Source organism: Macaca thibetana, chromosome 6, assembly GCF_024542745.1.
Source record: "Macaca thibetana thibetana isolate TM-01 chromosome 6, ASM2454274v1, whole genome shotgun sequence".
In the NCBI taxonomy this organism is placed as follows: domain Eukaryota; kingdom Metazoa; phylum Chordata; class Mammalia; order Primates; family Cercopithecidae; genus Macaca; species Macaca thibetana.
This window is the reverse complement of record NC_065583.1, coordinates 34,556,709-34,573,104: the sequence shown is the minus strand read 5'-3', so window position 1 is coordinate 34,573,104 and position 16,396 is coordinate 34,556,709. Positions and strand designations below refer to the sequence as shown.

General features: G+C 37.7%; 1 protein-coding gene across 3 annotated transcripts in view; it reads right to left on the bottom strand.

Annotated features, from left to right (window-relative positions):
- PPP2R2B (protein phosphatase 2 regulatory subunit Bbeta) overlaps positions 1-16,024 on the bottom strand; it is a 487,138-nt gene extending 471,114 nt beyond the window's left edge. Inside the window, exons 1-2 of one of the 3 annotated variants that reach the window (XM_050794012.1) lie at positions 15,751-16,024; positions 15,553-15,630 (exon numbers count right to left, since the gene is read on the bottom strand). In XM_050794012.1, the coding sequence (XP_050649969.1) occupies positions 15,553-15,630; positions 15,751-15,760 (88 nt within the window). In that variant the 5' untranslated portion in view covers positions 15,761-16,024. Of the gene's footprint in view, positions 1-15,552; positions 15,631-15,750 lie in introns of those variants that run through there. The other 2 variants (XM_050794011.1, XM_050794017.1) reach the window with 2 other exon arrangements.
- Positions 16,025-16,396: the final 372 nt, after the last annotated feature.

Genomic DNA, 16,396 nt, shown 5'->3' with positions numbered 1-16,396 from the left:
TTGAAAGGAACCCGGGACACGAATCCAGGTGGCAAGATCTTAGTTTTCTGACCCGTAGGCTACCCCTTAGAGATACAGAGTAGGCACTTGAGTAATTGGGTTTAATGTCTTTTCAAGAAAACACTTTTAACCCAGCTTTCCTCTTGATTCTGAGAGGCCGTAATAGTAAATCTTTTAGGAGGTAGCAGGGGAGAAAATGCTGTACCTGTTGTTCTTACAGTAAGGGACCAGATCTGCTCATTCAGGGAGGACCTTCCCCTGGGAGTGTCACACGGCTCACAGCAGCTTGCACGAGGGTTCTGTTTGGCCTGCAGAGTATTATACTTTCTAATTCAAACTTCATGCCTTTAAACAGGGTATGTACTCACCAGTTCCTCTACATCTTGATTACGTCTGGAGAGATTTACACAATTACCTTTTCCTTTGCTGTTTCAGTCTATGAGCTTTGCTTTATGGCAGGGTTTCTCAACCTAAGCACTATTGATATTTTGGATAAGGTAATTGTTGTGTGGTTATGTGGGGGAGATGGGGCTGTTTTAGGATGTTTAGTAGTGTCACTGTGCTCTGCCCAATAGATGCCAGTAGCACACCTCCCATCCCCCAGTCAGGACAATCCAAAATGCTTCCTGACATCAGTGAACATCCCCGGAGGTGCAAAATTACCCTCCCACACCCTAGATTGAGAATCACTGCTTTACAGCAATACGGCCTCAGAAACCTGGGCTGTGATAATGGACACATTAACTGCACATTAGGCAGCAAAATGAGGGTAAATAATATTTTGATTAGAAGAAAGGTGAACCAAGATCTGTGCGTAATTCTTCATACCTTAGTTTCCTCACCTCATTCTCCCACAGGTCTGGTATATAAATCAAAACAATCTAGTATATGAAATAATATTTGTAAATGTGTTTTGAAAACGTAACCATATAAGGTTGTTACCATTTGGTCTTACCTAGATCTTTAGGCATCCACTGATACCGGCACATTGAAAAATGGCAGCTCTATTTAAGGATAAATCATTTAAACTAGAAGGCATTCCATAAACCAAGTGCAGTGACAAGTAGTTGAACTTAGCAGTAAGAAATGTCACTTTGGTCACGAGAATGAATTTTCTTGGAGTCTCCTGTCTTCTTGGTATTTCTTGCTGATTGGAAAGCTAGTATTCTTTCATTTATTTAATCATGCATTTATTCAATATGTATTTGTTAAACATTAGTGTATGCCAGGCATGGTGCTGGGCACTAGGAATGCTTACACAACTTGTAGTTGTATATCAGGAAGTAGCTGTAGCAGACTTGTCTTCATGCAGAGTATGGACTAATAGAGAAAACATACAAGGAGCAAGAAAATGATAATGCATTCGGCAAGTGTATGATGGAGAACATTCAGCACCTTCTACGAGGGCCACCGAGCTCAGAGTTCAGGGTTAAGAAAGGCTTACTTGGGAAAATGAAACCAAAACTGAGATTTGAATGATGAACCGGGGTTGCCAGAAAAAGAGAGTGTGAAAATATTTCTGGCAAAGGGGATAGTATGTGTGTAGTGCTGGAGGAGGGGATATGGCATTAGAGGACACATGGAACAGAGAGTACATGAGGAGAATGGTGAGTGAGGCTGGGGATATCCCAAGAGCAATGAAACCTAATGAAGCTTTTTGGGAGGCAAGTGACATATGTACACACTGGAGATACTACTCTGGATACAGTGTGAAGAACAGACTGGAGGTAGTCAAGACAATAAGGAGAGTGGGAGTAACCCAAAGAGGCTGCTCCAATATCCAGAGAAGAGAAGATTGTGTCCAAAGTAACATAGTGGCAATGGGGTTGGAGCAAGGTCGAGGGATTGGAGATACTGACCTATTTAGAGAAAAGAGGGAAAATGGCATATGACTTAGTGATAGAGTGCATGAGTATGGGTGTTCAAGGAAGTTAGGAAGGCAGAGCCAAGAACGATTCTTGGGTGTTTGGGAGGGCTTTTGGAGGAAGCAACTGGAGTTAACTACAGCCATTGCTACTATTGACAAAAATGAAAGAGTTTATGGGGCGCCTGGTGAGTGTGGGTCCATGAGCTCAATGCCAACAAGCATTATCTCCTTTAAATCTTGTTATACCCCTGTGAGATAGGATGTATTATTCTCAGGACTCCAAGGCTCAGAATAACCTGTTCCAGGACCCACACCTGGTAATAACAGGGTCCTGATTTGGGCTGGAATCAAACCCGACAGACTGACTCCAGAGTCAGGTGGTTAAGCCTGATCTCTTACCCACGACACAGAATATTATTGATTCCCTTGAATGTTTACCTTCTAGGTTTAAATCATAGGTTTTCTGGTGACTAAAGATAGTTTTGGAGGAACCATTCAATCATTTAAGCTCTTCAAATCTCAGTTTCCTCTGCCAAAATCTAGGTATTGGGATATCTCCTTTACAGGGCCTATGGAGTGAGTAAGTTAGTGCTAACACTAATAATGACAGAGCAAGCATTTATTGAATGCTGACTGTATTCCATGCTGCATTGTAAATACTTTACATGTATTAGCTAATTTAATCCTCACAAGAGCCCTGGATGTAGCTTCAATTATTATCCCCATGTCATAGATGAAGAAACTGAGGCACAGATACATTAAATACCATACTGATATAGCAGATTTGTTGGAATGCAAACCTGGGTGAGCCTTTTTGGAGCCTGTGTTCTTCACTATGGTGTCATGCAGCCTCTGCTAAAAAGTGAGACCTTAAAAAGTGCTTGACACACCAAGAGCCTAGCACCTGGCATGTTAGATGTGCTCGGTGCTGACTATCATTTTTCTTCAATGTTAAGTTTATCGAGTTTTCAATAAGTGCCAGGCACTGTAATAGACAAATAAGATAGACATAGCTCCTGTCTTAATGCCTTTCTTAGACTACTAGAAAGCCATTTCTAATCATGATTTTTTTTTTTTTTTTTTTGATATCATCAAGCCTCCCTTGCCCACGAGAAACTGGGAAATGTCAGCAGTTTCTGAGGAAGGCTTTAAAGAAGGCCAGGGAAGCCAGGGTTCATCAACAGCCAAATACACAGCCTGAACCACTCTGCTGTTGTGATTAGCCTGGGTGTTGGCCAAAAGACCACACCAAGGCCCTTGGAGGGCTACTGTCTTTCCTCCTTTCGTATTTGTGCATTTGATCACCACCTAGGTTAAAGAAAACATCTGGCTGATACAATAGAGGTAGAAAATGCTAACATCTGCTTGGTGGTCAGGAGATTTTTATTTTTAATTGACAAAAGTTGTCTAAATTTATAGTATACAACATGGTGTTTAAACATATGTATACATTTTAGAATGGCTAAGTTAATTAACATATGCATTACCTCCCATACTTATTATTTACTTCTGAGAACACTAAAAATCTACTCAGTAATTTTCAAGTATACAATACTTTCTTATTGACTACAGTTACCAAGTTGTACGGTATATCTCTTGAATTTATTCCTCCTGTCTACCTGAAATTTTGTATCCTTTGTATCCCCAACCTCCTCTTACCCCAACCCCTAGTAATTACCACTCTGCTCTCTGATCTATGAGCTTGACTTTTTTAGATTCCACAGATGTGAGATCATCTGGCATTTGCCTTTCTGCGCCTGGCTTATTTCACTTAACATAATGTCCTCTAGATTCATCTGTGTTGTCACAAATGACAGGCTTGCTTTCTTTTTCCAGGCTGAATAATATTTTGTCTTTCCACCGGAAGGGATATCAAAGAGACTCTTATCCCATAATGCCACAGGGGAATCTGAGTGGTGGAAACATTAAGTGGTAATGTGGAAGAGGAAACTCATAACTTCATTGTGTCTGTTTTACTTTCTGTACTCCACCTTCTCCGTCTATAAGTGGGCAGATCTTCCAGAAAAGATCTCCCAGTTTCCTTCAAAGGAAATTCCTTCAAATTCCAACATGCTATGAATCTAAGTGTTTAATCGCACAGTTTCCTATTTGCTCATTAACATCATGTGGGTAAATAATACTTGGATTAGGTGTAAGAAGTGGTAATTAATTGTTCATGTTTGTTGATAATGTGGAGACAACTTGCTGTCTGTAATTTCCTTCCACTTGCTCGTAGAACCCTCTACAGGTGTTTATTGCTCTTCCCAAAGATGAAGTGTAATCGTTGTGTGGACCCAGGTGTAAATAATCTTTTCAGTAAACACATGGATCTGATGGCCATTTTAAGTTCATTTAGAGAGCGTTTACTAAACTTAGCAAATATTAAACATTAAAAAAATAATGATCTGGGTGGTAGAATGACGAGTCATTTTTATTTTCTTGTTATCTGTGTTTTCATTAGCATCACAGCTAACATTTACTTAGCATTCACTCTGTGTCAAGTGCTGTGCTTTGTTTAGATTATTTTATTTCATCCTCATGACAAGCCTATGAAGGAGAAACTACTATTTTCCCATTTTACAGAGGAGTAAAGTGAGTTTAAATCAAAATAAAGTTATGCAATCTATTCAAGGTGACACAGAAAGTCGTTTCATTGGGATTCAAACCCAGGCCATCTGTTCATAGTTCATTCTCTTAACTATGGTAAAGTCTTTCCAATGCTCTCAAGTTTCTGTTAGAAACACAAAGAGTATTACTTTATGTGAAAAAAATGCAAGTTTTTAAACAGTAATATCAGAGTTGTTTTTAAAATACAGTTTGTTATTTATTTTTTTCCGTTTTAGTTTCATGAATTTGGTTTAAACTGCTATTAAAGAGCAATCTTTTTAAAACACATCTTCAGCATGCTGTAAAATACTTTTTAGAAAAATATTCTCTCTCAGGTATGTCTGATGAGAAGCTGTGCTTTACATGAATCATTGACTGAAAAAAGAAGAGGCACATAAATTCTGAAGCATGTGTGAATGGTAAGCTGTAAAAAATTGCCATCAGTTTTCCTTGGAAAATAGGGACTTAATATCAATATTTGGAAATCATTAGTGCTTGAATATCATTGGTATAGACCTGCCAACATAAAATTACCTGGTATATTTGATTAATGGTGTAGAGTGAGACGTGCACATGGACAAATGACTGTGCCATAATTTTGGGAAAGGTTGCTTTAAATCGTAATCAGAAAAATCACTCATGAAACAATAGATAATAATGGCCCTTAAGAAACAGCTAATAAAATTATGGAAATATCATCCACAGTAAAAACTAAAATGAAAAAACAACAGATCTTATGTTCCCTAAACTGTAAGCTGAAAGGACATGGTCAGGTCTCAAGGCTGCCAAATTTAAGTGATCTCAACAATGCCTTGAAAATTGCTTTTAGGCACTGAACAAAACTGTAACATTTACAAATTCCAATGGTGATCCTGGGCAAAGATAGCACAGTGAGCTTCAGACCACAGACAGGATTTTACTACGAGAGGGGAGGTATGAAGACCTCTACGTTGGAAGCAAAAACAAAACAAACAAAAATAGTTGAGTTTAGAGGTGAGGTTGAATTTTCACAATACAACTATAAGGAAGATTATGTTACTGAAAATTCTCCATTGAGGTGAAATGCCCTAGGATTTAGGTCCTAAAACATCAGAGTACTTCCATGCTTAGAATCCTGAAAGCTTCCCACAGGCGCCTGCCACCACACCCAACTAATTTTTATATTTTTATAGAGACGGGGTTTCATATGTCATCATTGGAAAATATCTTGTGTCTTTGTAAGCTTGCATTTTCCAGTGTCCACCTCTGCACTAGAATGTGAGCTCCATTAATATCACAGACTGTGGCTATTTCGAGGGCTGCTGTGTTTCCAATACCTACTGCCCAATATATATTTACTGAATAAATGGATGAATAAAATTCAACATCCTTAACTCCAACCAAATTGGTATAAAGTTAGTTATACTCTCTTTTTTAAAGCTCTATATGATAGACTAAAAATAAATATACTAAGAAAAAGGCATAATGCTTACTGAAACCTTGAGCAAATAAACAGGAACCATCCACAATGTCCATGTGCTTAATTATTTATTCTTGGCTTTTAAATTCCATTAACTAACAACATAGGCAGTAAGTAGGATGATGCTGAGCCTGCTTAATGAGCAACATTTACAAAAAGGCAAGTGCTCTTCTCACACACCTCAGGCCCCAGCTTCAAGACAAGTCAGTCTAGAGAAGCTTGGTGTCTGGATTTGCCTGAGCCAAATGTTTAACCAAGAACAAGCCAATAACTCACCACCCTTTGCACAGCGGTAGCAATAGAACTGGTTAAGCCTTATCTGTCTCTTTTTCCTGTAGCTGATACTATTGTTGGACTACCTTGAATCGCATCCTCATTCCTTGCTGCAAAGCCTAGATTCTGTTGTGGCATCCTCCACTCAGGGATGATGATCCCATTCCAAACTCGGATGCAAGCCTATTTGTATAAAGCTAGTTAGGCTAATCCCATTCTCCTTGCCAATGGATGGCTTAGAAGTGGGCATCTGCTGGGAGGTGGAGATTGCAGTGAGCCGAGATCGTGCCAGTGCACTCCAGCCTGGTGACAGAGCGAGACACTGTCTCAAAAGAAAAAACAACAACAACAACAACAAAAAACAGAAGTGGGCATCTGACTTAGACTGTGGCAAAGGGGAATCAAAAGAAATTTTCTAGGGATATTGGAGGGAAAAGGTTTCTTTATTTAAAAAAAAATCAGAATGTCCTTTCACTTGACGTTGTTGGTTTATCTGAGTGTGACGCCCAGAATTGCAAGCAGCAGTTGTCTTGGGAAAAAGCTGACATTCCAAAGACAGCAAGGCAGGGAGATGGAGAGGATCTGAGTCCTCTATGCTGCGCTTCACCTAGGGAATTCATCAGCTCGGGGGCTCCCCGCCTTGTGACTTATGTGAAACGCTGGATTATTGCAATAACCTTTCAACCAGAAGAGGTCATTCTTTTACTGTTCCAGATATTTTGATAGCAGTTTTCTGTTGCAAGTGAAAGCATCTTGAAAGCATGATGGATTTCCCTTGAGTTGCCTTGATGTCCTGTGCCCTGCATTTTCAAGACAGTCAACCGTATCTTAAACTTACAGTCAGTGCGTCTAGCGGAAGATGAGCAGTAAAAAAATTGCTGGTGTAGGATTCAAAAATTTGCCTTCTGGACTCTATAAGACCTTGGGCAATTTAAGACTTATTTCTAGCTGCCTTCACCTCCTCATATTTATGAAGAAAATTAGGTCTACTATCTATAATATCTATACTATCTTTTTGTCTGCAATGCGGGATTATAAGACCGATTCTAGTTATCTCCTATGGATTATAGGATATATATGATCCATATATGTTAAAGTTAGAAAAGTTCTGTGTATCTATAATGGATTGTTTTGAATGAGCTATTTTATTCTTTAAAAATATCCGTTATTGTTGTATTAACAGTAATATTGATGTTTTTTGGTTGGTTGACATTTATTAGTTACTGAAGGCTATATTCATTCAATAAATATTTATTAAGCCCCTGCTTGGTGTCAGGTTACTTGCCAGGAGTGCTCTATCACAGTAGTTGAGAATACCAACTCTGAGGTCAGACTGGTGTGCAAATGGATATGTTGTTAAACTTTCTGAGTCTCAATTTCCTCCACCGTAAAATGGGCTTAAGCTGGCACCTGCCTCATATCTTAGTGTTGCAGCAAAGGTGGAATGAGATAACATGTTGAAAGCAATTATTAAGGAGTCTGATCTCATGAAGCCTGATTAAACAGAATTATCATTATCATTACTTTACCCTGGCCAGGTATTGTGCAGCACTTTCAAAGATCTTATTAACATATCCTTTCATCCTCCCAAGTTGGCGATCACCCAGGGAACCTGAGCAAATAGCACAGGAGAATAATTGAACCATGAATAAAATGTGGGTCTATGTACCCAGAAGTCCTAGCGAATTCCTGTTTCTACTTTAGGTCTCAGATTGGCTTCCAGTCTAGCCAATCTTACTCTAGCAAGCCTTCCCTGCTCTGTTCCCAGTGTGGGTTGGGTGACTGACTCTTTTTCTAGTACTCTCCACAATCACATTGGATTGTCATTAAAAACCATGTGGTGATGCCCTCAGGAAAGTGTACAGTGCTTAATGGAGGGGAGCAACAGTGTTTTGTCCATGACTGACCTCATCGTCCAGCCCAGTGCCTAGCACATACTAGGTGCTCCATAAATATTTGTTAATTAAACACATTTCAAGTGATTGGCATTAGGGAAGAGGAGAAATAAATAGTCACAGTTCTTTTCTCTTTCTTGGCTAGGAAATATTTAATTACCTAATGCTTACAAAGAGAACAGGATGTTTGCCTTCAGTGTTATGCAAAGAACCTGCTTCCCTTCCTCCAGCGTTCACTTCTCACCAGCCCACCTGCAGAGTACAGCAAGCCTTCTCACATCAAAACATTCTGCATCACAGCTGAGAAAAAATGCTTTCATCCTGCACAACTTGTTCATAATCAGTCCAATTTTTCTTCTGGCAGATTGGAGCGCCATGCAAAGTGAAGTTGCATAGGAAATTCCCTTGTAGCCTACTGGGTGCAGAGAAGAGATCTCCACTTCTTTTTCACACACAGAGGAAAGGTTTTCACTCCCTTCCGTGCCCAAGGCAGAGAACTCGGCTGCACAGTATCTCACATTTATTGGCATTCTTGTTTCCTTTAAATGCACTCAAAACACCTGCAGATTTTCTGTCTTCTCCGCTCTTAGAATAGCCCTCTGATGTAAGGAAAGAAAGAACAGAATTTCTCAAAGTGCCTCTTGGATCAAACTATTAGAATTGTTTGGGATGGGTCGGGTGCAGTGGCTCCTGCCTGTAATCCTAGCACTTTGGGAGGCTGAGGAAGGTGGATCACGGGTCAGGAGTTCGAGAGCAGCTGGGTCAATATGGTGAAACCCCGTCTCTGCTAAAAATACAAAAAACAGCTGGGCGTAGTGGCGGGCGCCTGTAATCCCAGCTACTCAGGAGGCTGAGGCAGGAGAACTGTTTGAACCCAGGAGGTGGAGGTTGCAGTGAGCTGAGATCACGCCACTGCATTCCAGCCTAGGCGATAGAGCAAGGCTCCATCTCAAAAAAACAAAACAAAAATAAATAAATAAAAATAAATAAAAATAATTATTTGGGATGCTTGTGAAATATGCAGGTTCTTTGACTCTGTCCCAGACCTAGTGAATCAGAATCTCTAGAGGCAGAATCTAGTAATATGCATTTTAACATCCTTCTCAGGGTATTCATATGCACAATAATGTTGGAAAATCATTTAGTATCCTGTCTAAGATCACTAACTGGGTAGCTGAACCAAGTTTAAAGTGAGGGATTATCTGATCTCAAATTGGTGCCTAATTAAAAATCCCCTTGAGTTGTTGATTTAGAAAGCTTCTGTCCAAAAAGACAGGATTCCTTCTTCCCGAAATGGGAATTCTTCTCAGTGCCAGCCCTTCACCCTGTATTCAGGAGTGGGAAGAGCAAGGCAAGTAAGATTCCGTTTTCTATCATTTAGGCTAAGATCTATGGGGTGAAGTTACAATTATTGTAACTAAACATCTAAACATCTAAGAAAGGTTATTTGTCAATCACGGACTTCTTTCTATAAAATGAGGTGAAGGTCACAAGTCTTTATACTGTTTTGAGACAACCCAATTTTTTTTTTTTTTTTTTTTTTTTTTTCTGTTGACAGCAAAGAGTCACAATCACTGAAAGAAAGCTGAAAAATCATTCCTATAATCCTCGGATTACTTAAACATCCATGCAAAATGAAACATTATTGCAAATGTTATAGAGGATTCCTCTTTGCAAGGAAGTCACAGGTGTTGGCTTTTACTTTAGGGTATATGAAATACACCTCACATCGACAGTCACATTGATATTTTTCTCTCATTAGAAAGCACAATCGATAGAATGCCTCATCCTTCCCTCTACATGAGTGATCTTTTCAGAGGGAGGGAAGGAAAAAAATGTTATGCCCATGTAGCAAAACAGAATAAATATCACAATTATTTCCCATGAATAAGATGAAGTGACCTGTGTTGACAGACATCAAAGAACTGCAGAATGAGGAACAAACAAAGCACCCTAGAATTGCAGTATCGGAAAGAAAATGGTTATATGCTGTAGTTGGAATAAAAACAGAAACCGCACCAGATAATTCTTTTTCCCATGTACAAAATCAGACACCAAGTCTCAAGAAGTTGTCTGATATCGAGTGGGCAATTTCTCCATATAAAGTACTTCTAATGATGAAATAATGTAAAATTTCATGCAATGAAATCATATGTTATATGAAATACGCCTGCTAAGCAAATCAAATACAAGCATTGCACATGGTAAATCAGAACCTTTAAATGTGTAAGTGTCTTCCAATAACTCAACTAAGTCAACAATGTTTTTATGGCATCCTAACCACCAGCATATCAGTGAAAGTTTAGGTCATCAAAATTGTTTGTTGACTGCATGTCCACATGATCTGCATAAGTTATGTGATCTCATTCAGTTCAATGGTTCCAAACACCATCTGCATGCTGAGGCCTCCCCAGGTTCTATCTCCATCTCTGAGACTGTCTCTCTAAGACATATATGTGACTCATATATATACATACAACTTCCTTCTTGATGTTTATACTTTGTGCCTCATAGCTACTTCATATTAATTATGTTCAAAACAAAGCTCATGATTTTTCTCCCCAAATATCTTTCTTTTTCAGGTTTCCTGGTGTTAGTAACTGGAGCCCACCAACCACCCAGTTGTTCAAAGCTAAAACCTGAAAACTATCTTAATTCCTTAATTTACTTCTCCCCTAAAATGCAGCCTATTGCCTCCAAAACAAGCCTGGAACCTGTTTTCTCTTCATCTGCACCTTCTCCGCTCTAATAAAGCCACATTGTCTCTCATAAGACTTCCTATAAAGCCCAAGGAATGCTATTTTTGAGAATGTGTCCCAGTGACATAATCACAGTAGCTAATTATGATTACTAAATCATGTCTATGTGCTATGTTGTTTAAAATATATGTCTAATTATATTATCATAAGAGTTCTTCAAGATACTCTTATTATCCCAATTTTACATATCAGGAAATAGAATCATGAAAAGTTTGAGGTAACTTACTCCATGCCCATAAGTAGTGAAGCTAAATTTGAACCAGGTATTTTTAACTGTGAAACATATGCTCTTAATCACTATATCACACTGCTTTTCCTGGATAAATGTAAAGATTTTACTATTAGGTGTTCATAACAATGTTATAAATATTGAAAATCTAGGTAAATAAAACTAGGGTATATGTACCTCTTATTATACGAAAGATGATCCTATACATTCTTAAGTAAAAACATCAATTTACAAAATAGTATTTCCATTATGACTCCATTTTGGTAAAAAAAAAATATGGATATTGTTTGATGTAAACTAAGCAATTCCTTGCACAGTATTTGATACACAGTACTTGTTTTTTGACTGAATGAATTAATGACCATATATGCATAATCAAGAGGTTAGAAAAATATACCATAAATTTTTAACAATGCTAATCTGTGGATTGTAGGTTTCTGAATGACATTTATTTTCTGATTTTTATTGGTTAAATTTAAACTTTTCTACACTGAGAATATATTGTTTTAGTAATCAGAAAAATAAAAGAATAAATGTTATGGTTTTTAAAATTATTTAAGGTTTGTCTTGAATGTTTTCTTCCCACAAGTCTATTTTTCTCCACCAAATGTGTGAGATTCCTACCTCTCTGGTAGTCAAAGCATTGTAGTCTTTAGCCTAAGTACTTTTATCTGCAGCTCATTTTACCTTGTGTTTATTTGATGTGATGCTTTACTCTTCCAGGCCATACTCTGTCTCCTCTTCAATGGTGCATTTCTTGAGAACTTGGACTATATTTTATTTATCTTTACAACCTTCTTACTTTCTGAGACAGTACCCTGGATATAGTAAGCACTCACCAAATGCTTATTGTCGAACTCATAGTATAATTCATTTAAAGCCCTATAGAATAATTTGACATGTGAAAAAATTCTAGTCTACTACTTGATACCCAAGATGTACATAAGTATCTTGCACCAAGATGCAAACTGAACATTTTATAACAACCTATTGGTAATGGTCTGATATATATTTAGTTACATATATTAATACATGTGTGTTATATATAATATGTAATATATATTTTATATGTATTATATATATAATATTGTATATTATATATGTATCACATATGTATATTATACACATATGTGTATGCATATATATAATATATACACATATATGTATATGTGTATACACACACACACACACCCCCTCCTAGCCCTTATAGCCATAATGGGTAACTATACTATTATCCCCATTCTGCACATGAGGAAAACTGAAGCATGGAGACATTAGCTTGCCAAGGTAACTAGCTAGAAAGTGATAGAACTGAAATAGAAAAAGCTATTAATAGGAATAAGTAACATGGAAGGGAAAGCTGAATAATTTTTATTGACTTTGATTGTATAGAAAATTAACTTGGGTAGATTATGCCAATTAAACCAAAGGAAACCTGATTTTTAACGAGTAGCAAGTGAAAGTCTTTTATTAATTCACTCAACAAATATTCAACTTCCATTGAGGCAGTGTTAGTGCAGGTTAAATGACATCTAAGATATGTTGGCTAGGGAACCTCCATGCCAGTGGCTGTGTGTTTGTGACTAACCTAATTCTTCTTTTAAAAAAGTTTCTCCCTTTATTCACTATTTTAAAGTGCATTTTCCAAACAAAATAGGGATCGATTGTCATTTTGATCCTGACTCTGACCCAACTAACAGTCAGTTCAAGCAGGCTACTTTTGTATTATGCACAGTAAACATTTCAACCTATCTTCAGTTCACGTGTATTCATAATGATCATCTAAGGGCATGTGTGTAAAATGCACGTTCCAGGCCTTCATTCCAGACTACTAAGTCAGAGTCTCTATTTTCAAAACAATGTTTAAAAAGCAGGGGCTTTGGAGTCCCAAAGACTAGGTTTGAAAACTGCATCACCCATTTATAAGCTATAGTGCCTTTGGCAATGTACTTAATATTTTTTGTTTGTTTGCTTGACTTCAATATCCTCATAGGTAATGTGGGAATAAAAATTCTTACCTGTCATAAGGTTTTGGTGAAGATTAATTTAGAATGAAGGTCTAATTATAATAATATTTATAATAATAGCTTACAAATATCGAGTACTTACAAAGTATTGAGCACTATGGCCAATGCTGTATATGTATTATCTTAATAATTTGTCTTAAGCAAATAATAAGTCTGCAATTGGTAAGACCTATAGTTACAGCAAACACTCAGAATTCTCATAATTGATGGGAAGCCAGTCACAAGGACAAGATTTAAGATTTAAGTGCAGAGTGAGAGAATAATGGATTACTTGGAACAAGTCCTCTAGCTTTGTGATGCCCAATGCTAGTCCACTACATTAGAATTAACTGGGTAAACTAACACACATTGTATCACCCTGACCCTTGAAACTCTAACTTAGTAGCTCTTGGAGACCTGGGAGTCTCTATTATTTAAAAAGTTCAAATGATTTTGAATCATGGGCCAAGATTTGAAACAGTGTATTCACTTGAGCTTCCTTTTCTTAAGATCCATGAGGTTAGAGAGTAGGTCATTTTTTTTCTTTCCTTTTTAAAAAAATTTCTAATGTCTAGCACAGTGCTGTCATATAGAAGACACTCAAAATTCTTTTTTTTAGGTGACATAAAATGGGATTGATAGTTTCTATCTGTCTTCATAGGGGCTTTAGAAGGATCTTTTGTAAGGCTCTATTTGACAATTCATCTCAAAAATAGAGGATGCTATATACAAATATAATATTAGATCCAGTAATCCCACTACTTGGTCTATATTTACAAAATAAAATCAGTACATAGAAAAGAAATCTGCTCTCCCATGTTTATTGCAGCTCTAGTAGCAATAGCCAAATTATGGACACAACCTAAGTGTCCATAAACAGATGAATAGATACATACAGTTTTATATATATATATAAATATATAAAATATTTGTGGCAACATGGATAAACATGAAAGGCATTATATTAAGTGAAATAAGCCAGGCACAGACAAATACCACATTTTCTCACTCATATGAGGAACCAAAAAAAGTCGATCTCATAGAAGTAGAGAATAGTAAATAGTGGTTACCAGAGGCCTGAGGGGTGGTAGGAAGATGGAAAGAGATTGGTCAATAAATATAAAGTAATAGATCTGAGGAATAAGTTTTGTTCTTTAGCACGGTAGGGTGAGTAGGTTAACAATATCATATGGTATATCTCAAAAGAGAGAGAGGATTTAGAATCTTCTTACCACAAAGAAATAATAAATGTATGAGGTAATGGATATGCTAATCATCTTGGTTTGATATCATTACACAATATACACATATCGAAACATCACACTCTACCTTATAAATATGTGCAAACATTGTGTCAATTTATTTTAAATATAATTTTATATCGATTTATTTATTAATTTATTTTAGTGTGCTTTCTCCTACTTTGTAAACATAGAGTATTTGGTTTTTGGTCACCCACTATTAGATTCTCTACAAAAGAATTATAGCAAGATTGTAAATAAACTACCTTTTCCAAATTACTCAGATTAATTTTTGCTCAAATCATTTTTTACTCAGAATTGAAGTGCTACAGAATGACCTGAAGTTCACATGCATTTATGCATGTTAGTTTGAGTATAGTGTTCAATCCTGTCAACTGTTCACTTCATCATTCTTTAAAACTAGTTTTACACCTGTGTTATACCACATCTAAAATCTAAAGCTACCATCAAAGCAGCAAAATCTGTTTCAGGCAAGCCCTACTGCATTCTGCTAGAAGAGCTAAACCATGATTTAAAACACCCAGAAGTACTATTCTAGTTCCTTCCAATTGCCTGTCAGTGTTTTGTAATGCAGACACCCTTAGGGAGAGTCATGGGGGTCTCCAAGCCCAGGCTTATGAAAGAAGAAAATAAAGAAAAATAAACAGTTCTTCAGGAGGAGGAAAACTAATGCATTATCCCAGGTAAAGGGCCCTGGAATAGGAAAGTCTCCTGAGAACCAGAAAGGCAATTATATGCTAAGATTGGGATTCAATGTTCCCATAAGTCATATGACCAGACTTAAATTCTTCAGTCTCCCTCCGCACTTCATGTATTGCCAATGGTCCTCCACATAGAATGCAAGGGAGAGAATTATGGCTGACAGTCTTAAAGTGTTTGGACTCAGAATTCTACAGCGCTGATGACCATCCTGAAACAAGGCTTGCCTAGTTTAGCCTCTGTCTCTGCAAACCTATTTTACTGAAAGTTCATTTCAGTGCTGCCTCATTGGTAGGAACAAAATAAATATCAACAGAAAAAAAAAAAACCAGGAGATAAAGAGAGAAAGAAATTATTAAATCTATTTCTAGCTTAGAATGCAATTCTAGGGTGTGTGGGGACTTAGATTCGTGAAAGCAAAGATGAAAGTGTTTAATTTTGAAACCAGCACAAACTCCCAAGGAGGCAAGGAAAAGGGTATGGGGATTTCTCCTACCTTCTGTGGTCCCAATCTCGATAGTGCCTTTCACTTGACTGAAGCACCATAGTGTGTCCTGGGTGAGTGTCCCAATTCCTGAAAGCAACACAAGGAGATACTTCAGGTTAGGTAAGAGCTTCCAGTTGTTCTTAGGAGACCAACAAGAAAAGAAATATATAGCAGAATCTATGCATTTCTAAAAGGAGACTTGCACACCAGGTATCATCTCGTCAGAGAAGAGACCCTAGTGAGTCCTGAGAGAATGGTCAGTCTGCAAGTACCACGTCCTGCTGTGAATCACTGCTCTGTCTCCTCCGTCTGACCAGGCCAGGACCAGTTTGAACTGGAGCAATTGGAGTTTGTTCCTTCTCAGGCCCTGGCAGCGTCTTGGAGTGGTTACGAAGGGCTTGCAGTCATCCCCTGTGTGACTGGCCCTTTTCACGGGAATACTAATGCTTTTGATTGTTTTCCTTCTGTGATGGTGGGGAAGAGAAAGAGGCAGTTCGTTAGGGGGTGAGAGGAAAAGAAAGGCAACATTTTTTTTTTTTTAACTGGGCTTCACAGCTTGCATGGTTGAGTGGCCAGTAAGGGGTCAGATACCCAGAGCACTTCCATCTCTCTTGTTCACTTCTTGACTGCTTGCCAAAGTCAGGCTGACTGCAGAGTAGGGAAAAACAAAACAACAACAACAAAAAAAAACAAAGCTGGGGATGAGGCGGGGTGGCTCACACAGAGTTGGGGAGTCAGTTTCTGACAAATGTGGCCTATTTTGTTCCAAGAGGATTTTTGTTTCAGATCCAATTGGACACTTGATGGGGCTAAACCAGTGACTCCTGGTTTCTACAAATATATGTAGCCAATA